The sequence below is a fragment of the Notolabrus celidotus genome, chromosome 16 (genome assembly GCF_009762535.1).
Source record: "Notolabrus celidotus isolate fNotCel1 chromosome 16, fNotCel1.pri, whole genome shotgun sequence".
Classification (NCBI taxonomy): Eukaryota; Metazoa; Chordata; class Actinopteri; order Labriformes; family Labridae; genus Notolabrus; species Notolabrus celidotus.
This window is the reverse complement of record NC_048287.1, coordinates 30,862,629-30,880,016: the sequence shown is the minus strand read 5'-3', so window position 1 is coordinate 30,880,016 and position 17,388 is coordinate 30,862,629. Positions and strand designations below refer to the sequence as shown.

The following is a 17,388-nucleotide window of genomic DNA, read 5'->3' as shown; positions in this document are numbered from 1 at the left end:
TTGCAAAATCTGTAAATAAAGATAAAGTGTGAATATCATTTGAGGGTTCAAGTACAAGAAAATCTACCTGACAGGTCAGGGTTTTTCCCAAAACGAACACCAAGACTTTTCAGGAACAGATTCTGGACCTGGTGACTGTGGGACGTGCAATGATCGTGGTCTCCTTTAACCCTCCTGTTATGTTGCGGGTCAAATTGACCCTTTTTAAAAGTCTATTTTAGGCAATACATGCCTTCCAAACCAGCTAAATGCAGCATAAAAAATCTGGGCAGCATTTGACAGAAGAGGTGTTAATTTATCAACATCACTTCATAATAAGAAAAAAAAGAAAAATTTAAAATAAAATAAACAAAAATCTGTCATATAAAACTTTTTCATTTATATTTAGGTCTTTCCAATGTACATTAAAACAAGTTTTAACATGAATTTTAATGAAAAACAAGTGAGTTATTCTCATTGAAATATGATCTGTGAGAATTAAAGAACACCATTGGATTAAACTTGATTTAAATGGTTAGCAATGGAGTTAAAAATTAGATTAATAAAAAGGGTGCAATGGGGTTTTTGGGGGTTCTTACACTTTCAGATAATTGAATATGCCCCAGGTCAAATTGACCCAGGAGCATTATTGCTGTTCCAGGGAAACAAACATAACAGGAGGGTTAAATCTGCAAAAACCTGCACCGTTAGCAGAAGTTGTACAATAATCAGGATTGCAGTCCATTTTTCATGGATGCAGGCTCATGTTTCACAACTTAATCTGATGTATAAAAATCAAACAGGATCATGAACAAGAGAGCAGGATGTAAGATGTACCACTTTGTCCACAGGGGGCGCCAAAATCAACACAAACAGAATGTTCCCTACAGGAGCTTTAATTTTATCACAAAAGATTTTGATTCTCTAAACTCCTGCAGGATGATTTAAAACATCTCTAAAACCTGTTGCACATGTTCGGGGTGAACTGGATGACAGCCGAGGCCCTAATCTTTGGTGAAGCGTTCTTGAGTGAGACCTTGGACTCACTCAAGTGTGGCTCTGACCTCCCTCCTGAACACACACACACACACACACACAGAGAGAAAGAGGAAGGACTTTACTCCTCCATCTCCATCGGAGTTCTTACACATCAGATATTGACCCATGTGAATTTCACACCTTCCCTGGAGCCTCAAGCCACAAATCAGATTACAGGATGTCAAGGGGGCGGGGCCAACGCGGTAATCCCTCACTGAAGACCAATCCCTGCTCTCCTACCTGCCATGGCTCGACCAAAAAGCTCCCTCCTGGCCTGCCTCTCTGTCGGCATCCAAATTAACCGCCCTCCTGCGTGTCTCTACATTTCAGCAAAACTCAGGAGACAAAATGATTTAACGGTGCAGCTGATTGAGTCTGTGTTAGTTATGAATGCTTAAACTTACAGGAGGTTTCAACTTTCTCTCTGACGGAGCAGCTTTAAAGCATTCGTCTCATTTTGATGACTCTTGATCCAGTTTTGTCGTCCCCTGCTCTTGCTGTATGTCAGGTGTGACGCACGTTTTGCCTGACCTGTTCTAATTCCCTAACGAGATTGCCCGTCCCCGGATATCCCATTAGACCCTGATTACCCGGGCTCAGCTCATTAGCTCTGACAAACGAATTCGCCCCTGTCAACCTCCGCCCCAGACTAACCATCCCCATCTCTGAGTCCTCATATTAAAATAAAGCCTGGGAGGAAGGTTGTCTTTGAAACACACAAAAAATAATAATCCTAGAGTGAGTTAAATGGAGAGAAGTAGAAGTTGGAGTGCAGTGTTTGAAACTCATGTGCTTCCTTTGAATCATTAAAAGTTCAGTTTGCTCTTGAACCTCCATCATCTGTGAGCTCAGAGCATCAAAACTCTGTTCTTTAATATTTCACTCTGCATCCTTCACTTCCTTATTTCTCTGCAGCAGATCGTTCCTTTCTTTGCAGACCTCCACAGACTTTCATCTCCTCTCTCATATTCTCACATTTCATCTCCACCTGTTGCCTTTCTCCTCTCGCCTTGTTCTTTCATTTCTTCACCTGCTCTTGTCTTTTGACCTCATAACCTGATTTTGTCCCACCAATCGGTTTACCTACCGCCTCTCGCCACACTCCCTCTCCAGTCTCTCTCTCCCCGCTCCTTCCCTCTCTATTTCCATCTTTGAGCTTTATCCCTTCATCCCTTATCTCCTTCATCCCCTCCAATCCTCATCTGTTCTTCACTGTGGAGGAAGGGAGAGAGAAAGAGAGAGTTTTTCACAAGTAAGCTGCTAGCAGTCTGCCGGGGGAGAGCGTCGGAGGAGCCAGCGAGCAGGTTGTGCGACCGGGGATTGTGGAATCTAATAGAGCTCCAAAGGAAGCGCAGAGTATCTGGAAGCAGGAGCTGCACAGGTGCAGGAGAAGCGAAGGGACCACCTTGTCTGTGGAAAAAGTGAGTTTTTGATTATATAAGTTGCTGAAGTTGAACTCTGCAGGTGCCTCCTCTGCGGCTGGAGAACATTTGGAGGTGCAGCCGCTTCATGCTGTGAAGCTGCGTTGTTTCACTTTGTGGATTTTCTGCTTTTCAGGGAGATTTTAAAAAAACAGGAAGTGGACCTCTTCTTCGATATGCCACAGAGGACACTGATTAGAAATGTGTAGATTTACAGGGGCTTTCTTCACACGGCTGCAGTTTCTGCTTTTGCAGGGATTTTTTTGAGAATTTCAAGCTTTCCTTCAAATCAAATTCTGAGTTCCTCCGCTCTCATTCTTCATGCAGGAAGACCTCTTTACCCTGAAACAGTGTCAGGTTGTTTGAAGCTTCTATTTCTTACTTGTTAAAGAAATATACCGCAGCAGTCGTCTGTAAGATTGCATCCACTGTAATGATTCCTTAAACCCTTTGAAGGTGATCTTTGGATTGTGGAGAAGCTGCCAAAGAGGATTGGTGCTTCAGGTGAGGCCGCAGTAAGCTGCAGCCTGATCTATCACTGAAGGCCAAAACCTCATCCAGTCAGCGGTGCAGGACTTCAGAAAGGAGAGGGGACTTACTTTACAAGGCCTTCAGATTAGGAGGGACCAGAATGAGTCACAGTGGATGCAGGAAGGAGCCTTTAAAGACTGCTTTAGCACAGACTGCAGGATTCTAGCTCCACCCTGCAGACAGCTCACTTTGCCTGCAGCATGTTTGATACTTCTAAGGTTGCATGTTGGTGCTTTATTTAAACATTTCCTCGATGTTTCTCTTGAGTAGGTGTATTTACTGAAGCGAGCACAAATGCACCATCATTTCCGAAAGCAAAGGAGGAGGGAGGTGCTGACGTTTGACTAAGACAGACCCCTCCACATCTCCTACCGTCCGCACCTCCCTCCCTCCCCCCGTCTCTGATCCCGAGGTAAAGAGCAGTCAGTAATCGGATGACAGGAGATTTGACCGGTAAAGCTTCCCTTAAGATCTCCTGCGCCCAGGATTTTAAGGCCCTGCAGCAACCACCCCCCCCCCCCCCCCCCCCCCCCCTTCTACCGCCGCCATCGCCCCTCCCATGTCCTCCACCCTCTGCCCTCCGTCCTGCAGGCTCCATCCTGCTTCCTGTCACAGGTTCAAACTTGCACGTACAGGCCTCACCCTGACCCCTTCACCTCTGCTGCAGCTATGGTCCTAACTTTGCAAGAAATTGTCCATAAAGTTTCCCGTTCAAGACTTTTTAAACATTCTAAACCTGAAAGATATTCTTGAATTTGGTGAAGCTGATTCCTCACAAGTTTACGGCTTGAGAAAGAACCTTTTGAAGGTGAATTTCCTCCTTGTTCATGCACTGGCTGCTCTGTTGCATCAGATATCAGCTGGAAACTATTTGCATGGAGCTTTTTGAGTTATTCTGTCAGCCGTGCATTTATTGTAACGCTTCAAACGGCCTGTTTTTAATCATACCCTCATGTTAATCAAAGCCCTCATACTTAGCTGTAACAGTGAGGGCCTCTATCTCACTCATTTGTGGAGGTGCAGGGAAGAGTTCACATGCTAACAAACAGAACTCTGCACCAAAGGAAGTTAGCATCAAATTAGTCAAGACGTCAGGATCCTATTACAGAGAATTAGGCAGATACAGCGGACTGCAGCACGCAGGGATCCTGTGACATGAGACTGATGCTGAAGGCAAGACACTGACGAGTAAGAGCGGACGATCATTTCTTAAAATCAAACCATCATGAAGTCTAAGCTCCTCTCCCGAAACCAGAAAACAAACTGTGCCAACCTCAGAGATCAGGAGGTCTTAAATTCCTTTAGGAGGAAAATTAGGGTGCAACACTTCAAATTAAAGCCGTGCAAAATCCCTGTTTTGGTGCTTTCCATGACCTCAACATTCAAACTCTGCTGTGTCATTGGGAGGTTTCCTGATACAGCTCTTACTTGACATGCTGCATCCTTACTCTCTACCCCTCCTACATACTTCATGCTTTTTGTGCCACATTTCTCCTTCTTTCTTTCCTGCCACCTCCAGCCTCACTTTGCTCTCCTCCTCCTCCTCTTCTTCCTCCTCTGTCTCGGCCTTCCTTTACATCATAATTGGACCAGTATGAGAGCTAACGGTATTACAACTTTGGTTTAGGGAAGGGATTAAACCTTGGGTCAGGTATGTGTCTAAACTTCGCTCTAGGCTTGATGGTGTAAGAGCAACCTAAGCGCTCCAGATAAGCGTATCAGGGTCAGGGAGTGATGTTCAGCCTGGTCAGTGTACCTGGACTGTGCATAATGCTGGATAGGGGTCACAAACATGCCCCCCTCCAAACACTGCAAACTTCAATTTACTGGTCCCCAAAAATCAAGAATTCAAGTTTCATCATCTCCTCTTTTGTCGCTCTCTCCTCTCTCAGATTGACGCTTTCCTTTTCCGTCAGTAACATCCTCCTGCAAACGTCACCATGGCAGCCGAGAAAGCTGAAATGGATGCATTGAAAAAGGAGTGCGATGGCCTCCGTGCACAGATTGAGGTGAGTAAACACGAAAATGCTTCATGCTGCATGGATGAGGACCAATTATCTGACACTCCTGCAGAAAGTACAATCCAAAGCATGCAAAACAGATCTGATTTAATGTTTCTGCAGGGATAATAGTGCTAACATGCAAGAGTTACTTCTGTCTAAGGCGAGAGACTTAAGCGAAAACAATGCATACAGGAAAAAAACGTCTAAGTTTTGCATTCTTTCATTGTTTGATGTCCAAAACAACCCTTTTCCTGCTTTTTTATACATTTAATAATGTTTTATTGGAGTTTATTTTGGCTAAAGAAGTTGCAACTTTTTGCAAACCTTGAGGAAAAGTTTGAAAACACAAAGATGCAAATAATGTAGAAGCTAGATATACTTTTATCCTTCAGCTTACAGGTGAAAAATGTCAAAATGTAAAATTGTTGATGAATGGTTTCATTAGAACAGAGACAACAGCTAATAAATAAACTTTAACTATCACCTGAATCTATTTTAAATGCTGTAAGATATGATACTACCTCTATCACCACTGAAATGCAGGAAGTAATGAACACATTTAACAGCTTTTAACACCACATGACTGCAGCAGCCATTAAAAGTCTTCAAACACATTTACACATGTAGAAAGTTTCTCTCTCTCCAAATGAAAACATCTATAATTAACTTAACTCGACTTCAAACTGCAGTCAGATCGAAATTAAGCCCAAAGTTTACCTCCCTGACTTTCCTCCGCCCTCCTTTCTCCAACCTGCACTTCCCTGTTTGTCCACCAGACGGCCCGCAAGGCTGTGAACGACACCACCATGTCAGGAGCAGCAGGGGGCGTGGCCTCTGTGGGCCGGGTCCAGCTGAAGCTCAGGAAGACGCTCAAGGGTCACCTGGCTAAAATCTATTCCTTGCATTGGTCAGCTGACTCCAGGTGAGGAGGAAGAGGAGGGGAAGAGGTTTTACTGTGACTTTGAAGCAAAGTCTGAGACTTTTTTTTTACCTATTTATTCGTTTTACTAACGTGATAAAACATATATTTTATTTCATTTTACTTTATCTTATTTCATTTTATTCTATCTTATTTTATTTTATTTTATTCTATTCTATTTTACCTTTATCATTGCTATTTTTATTGTTATTATATTTTTTAACTATGTTAGTACATTGTTGTATTCCCCTGTCCCTGTTGTAAGCTGCTGTAACAAAATAATTTCCCCCAATGGGAGACAAATAAAGTATATCTTATCTGGTATGAAGCTAGGAGCCTTTAACAACCTTTATCTGAATTTTTATTTATTCTAAACGTCTTAAGAAATATATTTTTTAAATAATTGTAATTCCTTAGAATTATTTTAGGGGAATTTTATGTCTTTTATGATTTATTTCTTTATCTTGACTTTTGTTGCTGCACATGTAAAGCACTTTGTGACTTGGGTTTTGAAAAGTACTCTACAAATACAATTATTATTATAATTATTATTATTATTATTATTATTATTATTATTATTATTATTGTTATTATTATTATTATTGTTATTATTATCATTATTATTATTATTATTATTATTATTATTATTATTATTATTATTGTTATTACTATTATTATTATTATTGTTATTATTGTTATTATTATTATTATTATTATTATTATTATTATTATTATTATTATTATTATTGTTGTTGTTATTATTATCATTATTATTATTATTATTATTATTATTATTATTATTATTGTTATTATTATTATTATTATTATTATTGTTATTATTATCATTATTATTATTATTATTATTATTATTGTTATTATTATTATTATTATTGTTATTGTTATTGTTATTATTATTATTATTATTATTATTATTATTGTTATTGTTATTGTTATTATTATTATTATTATTATTATTATTATTATTGTTATTATTATTATTATTGTTATTATTATCATTATTATTATTATTATTATTATTTTTATTATTATTATTATTATTATTATTATTATTATTGTTATTGTTATTGTTATTATTATTATTATTATTATTATTATTATTATTATTATTATAAACACAAGCAGCTGAGAGTAACTTGTTTTTATCAATCTATCAATCAAGCTTTATTTATAACGCACCTTTAATACAAATCAAATGCAACTCAAAGTGCTTTACTGCGATTGAAAACAAGAAAGAAGCAGAAATAAAATGATGGCAATATTAAAATCGAGACTAATGCACACCAACAAGAATAAAAAATTGTAAATAAAATAAGTTAAAGCATCAAACTAATATTAAGAATATAGATAGCTAAAATAAATAAATAAAAAAGGGTAAAGGATAAGAGCTGAAAATAAAAATGAAGGCTAAAAATATCAATAACACTGAGTAGATAAATTAAAATAAATGAATGAATACAAAATAAATAAATAAACACTTAAAATTAATAAAATAATAAAACAACATTAAAATCAATATAATGCTAAAAAGTAGTTGTTAAACCCTACATAAAAGCCAGATGTATGTTTTTAGTTAACATTTAAAAGTTTAACATTTTATGCACCTCTGCTACACAGTGATATTCAGGTTGTTGAAGCTAAGCTAACAGGCCTGCTAAGTAGCTTTTTTCCCCCCATGCAACAAACTAGGATTGTTGCTTTTAAAGCTGGATTAGCATCACTTACATGCAAAAATAAATAAATAAACTGTCACAGCACTGCACTACCTGAAGTGTGTGCATAGGCTGTTTTTAACTGTACTTTATTTTAATTTTATTGTATTTTATATTTAAATTTTTGCTATTTAAGAGCTGGAAGAGAGAAAGAGCATCTCGTTTTTCCTGTATGTCTTCTTATATATAGTGAAAATTAACAATAAAAACCTTTGTATCTTGAAAATAATAATAATAATGATACAAAAATATTGAGTATTATATATTTTTATTTTCTTTAATTAATATTAGTTTTATTGATTGTGTTTTTAAGCCTGTACAGCACTTTGGCCAACTGCGGTTGTTTTTTAAAATGTGCTATATGAATAAAGTTTGACTAAAAATAGAGAATAATAGAAGATATTAGGTGCTTTTTCAGTAGAGGCAAACCAAAATGCCTAAAAAGAGAAATAATTCAATAGAAAATATAATTATTAAGAGGTTTAGATTCTGCAAAATGTTTATATTTAGCTATAAATAGAAAGATAAACATTTAAATAGAGGTTCCTTATATGGTTTCAGTGTAAAGTGAGGTGCTTAATGAGATGTTAAAAAAGTGTGTAATATTTTGGCTTCACAGTCGAATTGTTTTTGTCTGAAGAAAACACTAAAATACTCTGTTACAACTTTAATGCACTCAAAATTAAAATATAAAAGACATCTACAACATTGGTGCACCTGGCTCCTGCAAAATGAGCTGCTAAACACTGCCCTCTAGTGTCCGCTCTGTGTTACTGCAGCCTGTTTCTCACATCTTGTACAAACTGTTTGCATTTTGAAAACATTAAGTCTCCTGTATTTGTTGTGGTTCAGTTAAAGTGTTTCAGTGCATCCTGAAGCTCAGTGTCTCTGTGTCCTCTCTCTCTCAGGCAAATGGTCAGTGCATCACAGGATGGAAAGCTGCTGATCTGGGACACCTTCACAGGAAACAAGGTGAGATCAGTGACCCTGAACTGGAGACATCTCATACGTCCATAAAGTGCGAGGTGCACCGCAGTGTGGGTGTGTTTGTTGTGCAGAAATCTTGTGTTTAAAATCTTTGTTTCCTACTTTTGAGTTAAGAGATTAATTTAAAATCCCTTTGCTGAACATTCGCCTACAAGTGGTCAGACTTTCTTTACAACTCTCAATCCGTCACGCGAACTCTGATTGTGTTTTTGAGTTCACCTGAGCCTCTGATTGGTTGACTTAGTTGCCCTTCCTGTAGGTAGGAGCGTCTTATCCTGGAATAATTAGATTAGCCTGGATTTCAGTGATGAGCTAAGTGCTTCGTGATGGTTTAACCTTTGTTTCCGATCGCTCAGGAATGAAAACTCTGATTGATTTGTTGTCAGAGGATAAAAGATTAAAAGTGCACCCTGTCTGAAATTCCTTTTTTCCCTCCCAGTTGGTTGCTGTGCCGCTAAAGTCCGCCTGGGTGATGAGCGTCGCCTTCGCCCCCTCTGGTAACCTGGTGGCCAGCGGTGGTCTGGACAACATGTGCACAGTGTACAACATCAAGTCTACCAGCCCCAAGACCCTCAGGGAGCTGGACGCACACACAGGTGACGAGGACGCTCACCTGAGTCCCCCTAAACGACAGAAATGTCCCAGTGAGACGTGGACTGATCGGTTTCTCCCTTTTTCTTCTCAGGGTATCTGTCCTGCTCCCGTTTCCTCAGCGACACTGAGATCCTGACAGCCTCTGGTGACACCACCTGGTGAGTCCGTAATGAATGAGCCAAAGAGTCTGACTGACTGGCTGCAGCACATTTAAAGTACCTGTACCTTTATGTGACACCTGGGTCTGGATCTCTGGCCCAACATGTTTCTACAGTAGCCCAGACCTCATCGAAATTGTGATGTACCCCTTCACATCTACCCCTCCTCTCAACAATGCCCCTCTCCTTCCTCTCCAGCTGCCTGTGGGATCTGGAGACTGGAAAGCAGAAGGTCATCTTCACCAACCACATCGGAGACTGCATGTCTCTGGCTCTCTCTAGTGACATGAACACCTTCATCTCCGGAGCCTGCGACTCTCTGGCCAAGCTGTGGGACCTGAGGGAAGGGGTCTGCAAGCAGACCTTCTCTGGACACACCAGTGACATCAACGCCATTTCTGTGAGCATCACACACAAACACACACATTACATCACATATACAGAAAGCTCTTAAAGCTGCGTGTCTTTAATGACAAGGGCTGATTACAGCGGGTGCATAAGAAAAAAATCAAGGTCTGATCTTGCCTCAGAGTTCTGAAAAAAAAGGTTAATATTGACATTAAAGCTCATTATCAGAGAGAAATTCAAAAAAGATAAACAGAGTGAAAGTTGAACTTCTGAGATTTCAGTCAGAATTTTGTTTTTTATCTCACATTTTTGAGGAAAAAATTAAAAATTCAGAAATTTTCAAAACTTTTTCCAGACAAGAAATTGGTGTAGCCTGAATGTTCTTATTAAAATCTGAAATTTACAACAGAATTCTGAGATTTTAAATAAGAAATCACTGACAAAGGAAAAAAAAAAACAATGTTAAATGGAATTCTGGGATAAGTCAGAATTCTGCGATGTAAATCGGAATTCTGTGATGTAAGTTTGAATTCGGCAATGTAAATCGGAATTCTGTGATGTCATTCGGAATTCTGTGATGTCAGTTAGAATTCTGTGATGTCATTCGGAATTCTGTGATGTCAGTTAGAATTCTGTGATGTCAGTTAGAATTCTGTGATGTCAGTCAGAATTCTGTGATGTCAGTTAGAATTCTGTGATGTCAGTCAGAATTCTGTGATGTCCGTTAGAATTCTGTGATGTCAGTCAGAATTCTGTGATGTCAGTCGGAATTCTGTGATGTCCGTTAGAATTCTGTGATGTAAGTTAGAATTCTGTGATGTAAGTTAGAATTCTGTGATGTCAGTCAGAATTCTGTGATGTAAGTTAGAATTCTGTGATGTCAGTCAGAATTCTGTGATGTCACTAGAAATTCTGTGATGTCAGTTAAAACTCTGTGATGTCAGTTAGAATTCTGTGATGTTTGTTAGAATGCGGTGATGTCAGTTAGAATTCTGTGATGTCAGTTAGGATTCTGTGATGTCAGTTAGGATTCTGTGATGTCAGTCGGAATTTTCTGAATGAAAATCCATTTGTTGTTTTTTTTTCTAAAATATCTGAAAAAGTGGATTTCTACCCTCAAAAAAATCTTTCATTTACTTGAATTCAAGAGAACCGGACCCTCTGAATTTTTCATTTCTAAAGTAGCGCTTGATATTATAAATTAACATTCTCTCTGAATTGTATTTCTTCAGTCAAAATAAAGAGATGGAATTTGGAGTTCTGACTTGAAATGAAGAATTGATAAAAAGATCAGACATGAAGGCTAAAATGTGCAGGATGTGTTAGACCTGCTGTATAAATAAAATGTATCATTCATTTAATTATGAGCAGGCAGCTTAGAAGACTCCTCCAACAGGTCGACTTTTTTAAAGAGCGGGCTCATTTATTTTAACTAGCTGTAAGAATTCATAAAACAACTTGACCACAACTTGAAAGACAAAAGATAAAGAAATTCCGGAAGGTGGTTTTGATTTGCCTGATTTAAGGAAGAGGTTTAAGGAAGATAAGCACCAGGGAGGGCGGAGTCAACCTCTGAGTGGGAGCACAGCTTTGTTTTTCCAGATTCTGTCCTCCTTAACTGTCATTCATAGTTTGCCGAAAAATCTCACCTCTCCTCCTCTTCCTTTTTCCTCCCCTCTTCAGTACTACCCCAATGGACACACCATCATCACAGGCTCCGACGACTGCAGCTGCAAGATGTACGACCTGCGTTCAGACCAGGAGGTGATCACCTACCAGGACACCAGCCTGAACGCCGGAGTAACGTCTTTGGCCCTCTCCAACTCAGGCCGGCTCATCTTTGCTGGATATGATGACTTCAACTGCCACATCTGGGACTCACTGAAGGGAGAGAAAGTCGGTGAGTGGAGATAAAACCTCAGACTTACATGCTTTACAACAACCTGTGAAGAGTCCATATATCACCTTGATACCAGTGAGTGAAAGGTGACATGAAGAGGTTTCAGAGAAGATCCTTTTTAGATATTTATAACCTTCTATTAACAACAGCCCCACCTCCAGCCCTGCATAAGATTAGGACTAGTTGGGAGACATCACGTTGACTAATGAGTGGTGGGACGATGCACTGCACGCAATAAGTTCATCCTCCTCCTGTGCAAGACTGAGCCTCACTCAGTTTAAGGTTCTTCATAGGATCCATTACAGCAAGAGCAGATTATCAAGGATTTATCCAAACCTTTCAGACAGTTGTGCTTGGTGTTCTCAGGCACCAGCAGACCTGACTCATATGTTCTGGTTGTGCCCAAGCTTAGTGGAGTACTGGAAGTTCTTCTAGATGGTACCACAGGTAACATTAGTCCCATCACCTCATATTGCTATTTGTGGAATCCTTGAGGGAAGGTACTAAAAAAAACTACCAAGCAAGTTAATGTCCTCTCCTTTGCTTCATGAATTCCCCGTCGTAGGATTCTCCTTCTCTGGAAGAGTCATTCACCTCCTTCAAACACATCCTGGCTTCAGGATCTGCTATCTTTTTTAAAATTGGAAAAGATCAAATACACCATTCGTGGTTCAACAGATGAATTTTACAGGTGTTGGCAGCCTCTCATCTCTCACTTTCAAAGAATGCAATCTATTCAGCTGAAGTAAAGTCATGGCAGGATGATTATGTATGCTCACTAGTGATCTAGGAAGAACATGTTGATGCTTGATAACATGATGCCCTTCTTTGTTTGTTTGATATTATTATTATTTTTCTTTATTTTATGTTATTTTTTTATTAGGTGCACTCTCTTTTACTCACTTTGCATGAATGGATTAATTTGCTTGTCTTACTGCTGTTTTTTAAATGTTAAAATGAATAAAATTTGGTTTAAAAAGAAAAAAGGTTAATTTTAGAAACATGCAGACTTTCAGATCAATCAATCAATCAATCAAGCTTTATTTATAGAGCACCTTTCATACAAATAAAATGCAACCCAAAGTGCTTTACAGCGATTGAAAACAAGAAAGAAGCAGAAATGAAACAATGGCAAGACATGTTAGGCGAAGATAATAATAATGATAATAATAAAACTAATAAGAATACAAATTAAAAATAAGAACAACATAGAATAAAATAGAGACTAATGCACACCAAAATAAAATATGTGTAAGTAAAATAAGTTAAAGCATCAAAATTAAGAATAAAAATAGTTCAAATAAATAGATTGAAAAGGTAAGGATAAGAGTTGAAATGCATCCAATGCTTTAAAGGGGACATATCACGCTTTTTTCATCAACATATATTGGTCTAAGAGGTCCCCAAAACATGTCTTTAAAGTTTATGCTCAAAAAAACACTTTGAAATCAGATTTTGGTCTGCCTGAAAAGACCTCTTCTTCATTCCTCATCAGAACACTCTGTTTTCCCTCTGACCACGCCCCCTCAGGAAGTGGATGTGCCTCGGCTCTCCAGCACGTTGATCTAATGTTTACATGTTGGCTGAATATACACGGCTGCTCAGAGATCACGTTACTTCAACCCTCTGAATCTGATCCTGACAGAGAGGCGCCTGTAGCAGGACCTTTCTGAACGATTGGTCACAGATTTAGTGTTTCTTGTTGTTTTATTTATCAGTATGTAGACGTGTGTCTTGGCACACAGCTACGAACATGTAGCTACGTGGCTATGCTAACTAGCGCTAGCACTTATCCATGATAAATAAAAATCATCCACTAGATCTTCAAATCTGCAGACGTGGGGCGTAAAACCGACCTCTGCCAGAAAGGCAGCGGGACCTTTTATGAAGGATTGGTCACAGATTTAGTGTTTCTTGTTGTTTTATTTGTCGGTATGTCGACGTGTGTCTTGGTACACAGCTACAGCTACAGCTACAGCTACAGCTACAGCTACAGCTACAGCTACAGCTACAGCTACAGCTACAGCTACAGCTACAGCTACGAACATATAGCTATGTGGCTATGCTAACTAGCGCTAGCACTTATCCATGACAAATAAAAATCATCCACTAGATCTTCAAATCTGCAGACGTGGGGAGTAAAACCGACCTTTGTGTTTATTAAGACAGCCTACAACTAGCATGCCTCCCTCCTAAGCTCCTTGTTAGCACACATTTGTGCAGGTAATGAAAAACGGAGGAGGGATTCAGTATTATTTTATACAGTCTATGGGCTGAACAAGCTCCGAGCTCTGACTCCGTGACAGACCGGATATTGTTGTTACGTAACAAAAACACTGAAGTCTGAAACGGCTGGTTTTTGCACACATTTACAGAAAGGTGGAGAAATCAGAACAGGGGCAGAATGGATTTTTTTCATTCTCGGGGGGTTTGTAGACATGCCAGGGACACATATTTCAGGTAAAGAACCATTAAAAAGTCAATTTTGCATGATATGTCACCTTTAAATATCTCTTCTTTGCTCCCTTTCTTCATACTCTTCTTCCAACATTTCCTCGATCCCTCCCCTTGCTTTCCTTCTCTCCTCCTCTCAGGTGTGCTGTCCGGCCACGACAACAGGGTGAGCTGCACCGGCGTCCCTGAAGACGGCATGGGCGTCTGCACAGGATCCTGGGACAGCTTCCTCAAACTGTGGAACTGAGGCGTGCCCCGTGCAGAGGAGAACACCAGGAGGAGGAAGAGGAGGAGGAGGAGAGGAAGATGAGGGGGGAAAAAAAGGGGGGTGGTGGTGAAGATATGATAAGGAGAAAAGGATGGGGAAATAACGATGAGGTTGGAGGATGATGATGCCGCCGCCGCCCAAGGTCTTCCCCTCTTCCTCTCTCCCTCCGCTCTTCTTCCTCAGTCTTGTATGCAAATAATGAGAGGCTGCGAGTGAGTCACGTTGTGTAAATGGCATCAGGTAAACGGTGCACGATGCATCCCGCTGTAATGTGCAAGAGAGTTTTATTGTTGTCCAGACGATTTTAAACGCTGAAAAAAAAAAAATAAAAGCATAAAAAAATAGCGCATTATTCAAACTGAGCAGAAAAAAAGAAGCTCTTACTGAGAATGTCAATTTAACACGAATAGATTTTTGACACTAAAAAGAGAAAGAACACGTGAATATTGAAAATAAGACTGTAGGTTTACAGATTTATTTTTATTGTCTTTGAGATCTTTGACCTGTAAAAGAGCCCTGCACTTATTTAGATGAAAGATCCATATGTACATTTATTTATATTTTATAGTTAAACACTTTAGCGTGGAGAGTTGATGTACAGTGTCTTTATTTTTCTTTTTTTTTCCTTTTTGGGGGGCGGGGGGGGGGGGGGCTGCACGTATCCAGAGTATATGTGTATTTATGGTAGAGCTTCCATTCTGGCTCCTCTGCAGACTAACAACCAGCAGACTTTGATCCAAGATGGCCGCCGTCGTTTCCACCACCCGGTCTGACCATGACAATCCGGTGACCCAGTACCCAGACTAGAGAGGTTAAGAAGTTAAAGCCGGCGCTCTGACCCGTTACAAACACTCTGTAAAGACCTGTAAACTGTATCTTACTCCCCTGGGTTCAGCTGCATTTTGTAGTACTTTTACACTTGTGCAGTTCCTCTGTAAAAAGACCGAATGTTTGTTGAAAACCTTTCTAATAAACATAGACTTCTGCATTAACACCATGTCAGAGCCTGTGTGATTGTGTTTGTCAAACCAGGGAACAATCAATCTTCACTTATATAGCACCAAACAGAGCAGGTCTAGACCATACTCTGTGTCCTATTATCAACAAAGACCCAACATCAAGACTGGATCAGATCCAGTTCCATCTTCCAGACAGGACTCAGTCTGATCTCATCTTAATCCACCATGAGCAGAGCACTTTGCAGCATTTAGCAAGTTACAGTGGCAAGGACAAACTTCCTTTAACAGGCAGAAACCTCCAGCAGGACCAGACTCATGTTAGACACACATCTGCTGAGACCGTGTTGGAGAGAGGGATAGAGGGAGATGAAGAGAGAGAAGAGAGAGAGAGAGAGAGAGAGAGAGAGAGAGAGAGAGAGAGAGAGAGAGAGAGAGAGAGAGAGAGAGAGAGAGAGAGAGAGAGAGAGAGAGAGAGAGAGAGAGAGAGAGAGAGAGAGAGAGAGAGAGAGAGAGAGAGAGGAGAGAGAGAGAGAGAGAGAGAGAGAGAGAGAGAGAGAGAGAGAGAGAGAGAGAGAGATGAGATGAGATGAGATGAGATGAGATGGATAGTAGTAGTTGTAGCAGCTGGAGTCTGGCATGTCCACAGCAGCAGAGATCCAGAGGAACCTACGAGACAAGGGAGCTCAGGGACTCCAGAAAGGTCTAAGAAAAGAGAGAAGAGAGGGAGACCAGAAGAAAGAAAAAGAGGAGAATGAATGGTAAAAGAATGACAAAAGGAAAATACGGGGTAAGTAAAGAAGACATAAAGGATGAAGAAACATGGAAAGAAAGAAAGAAAGAAAGAATGGAATGAAAGGAAAAGGGAAAGGGAAAGGGCAAAAGAAAGAAAGACACCTACCGTGTTGGAGAGAGGGATAGAGGGAGTGCCACCCCAAAACACAGCCTTGCCACCCCTGTTGGAAGGATCTAATTCAAAGGAAAGTTATGCCTCATCGGACACTTGAATGTGAATTACCGACTGCAGTGAATTAGTGATGGGAAGTTGGGCTCTTTTCAGAGACCCGGCTCTTTTGACTCGGCTCCCAATCAATCAAACTTTTGTATTGTACAATTAACAAAAAACTGCAAACATATCCACAAAACAGAACCAGAACCAAACTCAAGCAAACAGAACCAGAACCAAACTCAAGCAAACAGAACCAGAACCAAACTCAAGCAAACAGAACCAGAACCAGAACCAGAACCAGAACCAAACTCAAGCAAACAGAACCAGAACCAAACTCAAGCAAACAGAACCAGAACCAACTTAAGCAAACAGGTTCTGCTTCTGATTGCTTGAGTTTGGTTCTGGTTCTGTTATCTTGAGTTTGGTTCTGGTTCTGTGGATATGTTTGCAGTTTTTGGTTTATTTGTGCAATAAAAAATTTCGATTAAAATACAAAAAAAAGTAAGAATGGTTTTGTAAATGAAAAAAGGCACTAAACTGGCCAATTAAAAGGCTTCTCATAAAAACCGTGTACGTAAAGGGTTCTAACACACAAACCATTAGTGTTTGCAAAGTTAAGGTAAAATATACGGCAACCCTAACCCTAACCCTAACGGCAACCCTAACCCTAACACTAACCCTAACCCTAACGGCAACCCTAACCCTAACCCTAACCCTAACGGCAACCCTAACCCTAACCCTAATCATAACCCTAACCCTAACCCTAACCCTAACCCTAAACCTAAACCTAAACCTAACCCCAACCCTAACCCTAACCCCAACCCTAACCCTAACCCTAACCCTAACCCCAACCCTAACCCTAACCCTAACCCTAACCCTAAACCTAACCCCAACCCTAACCCTAACCCCAACCCTAACCCTAACCCTAAACCTAACCCCAACCCTAACCCTAACCCCAACCCTAACCCTAACCCTAACCCTAACCCCAACCCTAACCCTAACCCTAACCCTAACCCTAACCCTAACCCCAACCCTAACCCCAACCCTAACCCTAACCCTAAACCTAACCCCAACCCTAACCCTAACCCCAACCCTAACCCTAACCCTAACCCTAACCCTAAACCTAACCCTAACCCCAACCCTAACCCTAACC

At 40.0% G+C, this 17,388-nt stretch overlaps 1 protein-coding gene across 2 annotated transcripts; it reads left to right on the top strand.

Moving 5' to 3' along the window:
• Nucleotides 1-1,965: 1,965 nt before the first annotated feature.
• Nucleotides 1,966-15,327, top strand: gnb3b (guanine nucleotide binding protein (G protein), beta polypeptide 3b). Of its 2 annotated transcripts, none has more exons than XM_034704200.1 (9): nt 1,966-2,438; nt 4,862-4,978; nt 5,749-5,894; nt 8,530-8,593; nt 9,048-9,204; nt 9,294-9,360; nt 9,559-9,760; nt 11,392-11,608; nt 14,203-15,327. In XM_034704200.1, exons 2-9 carry the CDS (start codon nt 4,910-4,912, stop codon nt 14,307-14,309), a joined length of 1,029 nt encoding a protein of 342 aa, XP_034560091.1. In that variant the 5' UTR covers nt 1,966-2,438; nt 4,862-4,909; the 3' UTR covers nt 14,310-15,327. The 2 variants fall into 2 exon arrangements, with proteins under 2 accessions (XP_034560091.1, XP_034560092.1); XM_034704201.1 differs by lacking the exon at nt 1,966-2,438 and adding an exon at nt 2,709-2,795.
• Nucleotides 15,328-17,388: the final 2,061 nt, after the last annotated feature.

What these genes read in the sequence shown, in the direction of transcription:
- gnb3b (XM_034704200.1), top strand. Translation starts at nt 4,910, where the DNA reads ATGGCAGCCGAGAAAGCTGAAATGGATGCATTGAAAAAGGAGTGCGAT. An exon ending in ACACCTTCACAGGAAACAAG is followed by an intron (nt 8,594 to 9,047) that starts GTGAGATCAGTG and finishes TTTCCCTCCCAG; the next exon opens with TTGGTTGCTGTGCCGCTAAA. An exon ending in GTGACATCAACGCCATTTCT is followed by an intron (nt 9,761 to 11,391) that starts GTGAGCATCACA and finishes TCCCCTCTTCAG; the next exon opens with TACTACCCCAATGGACACAC.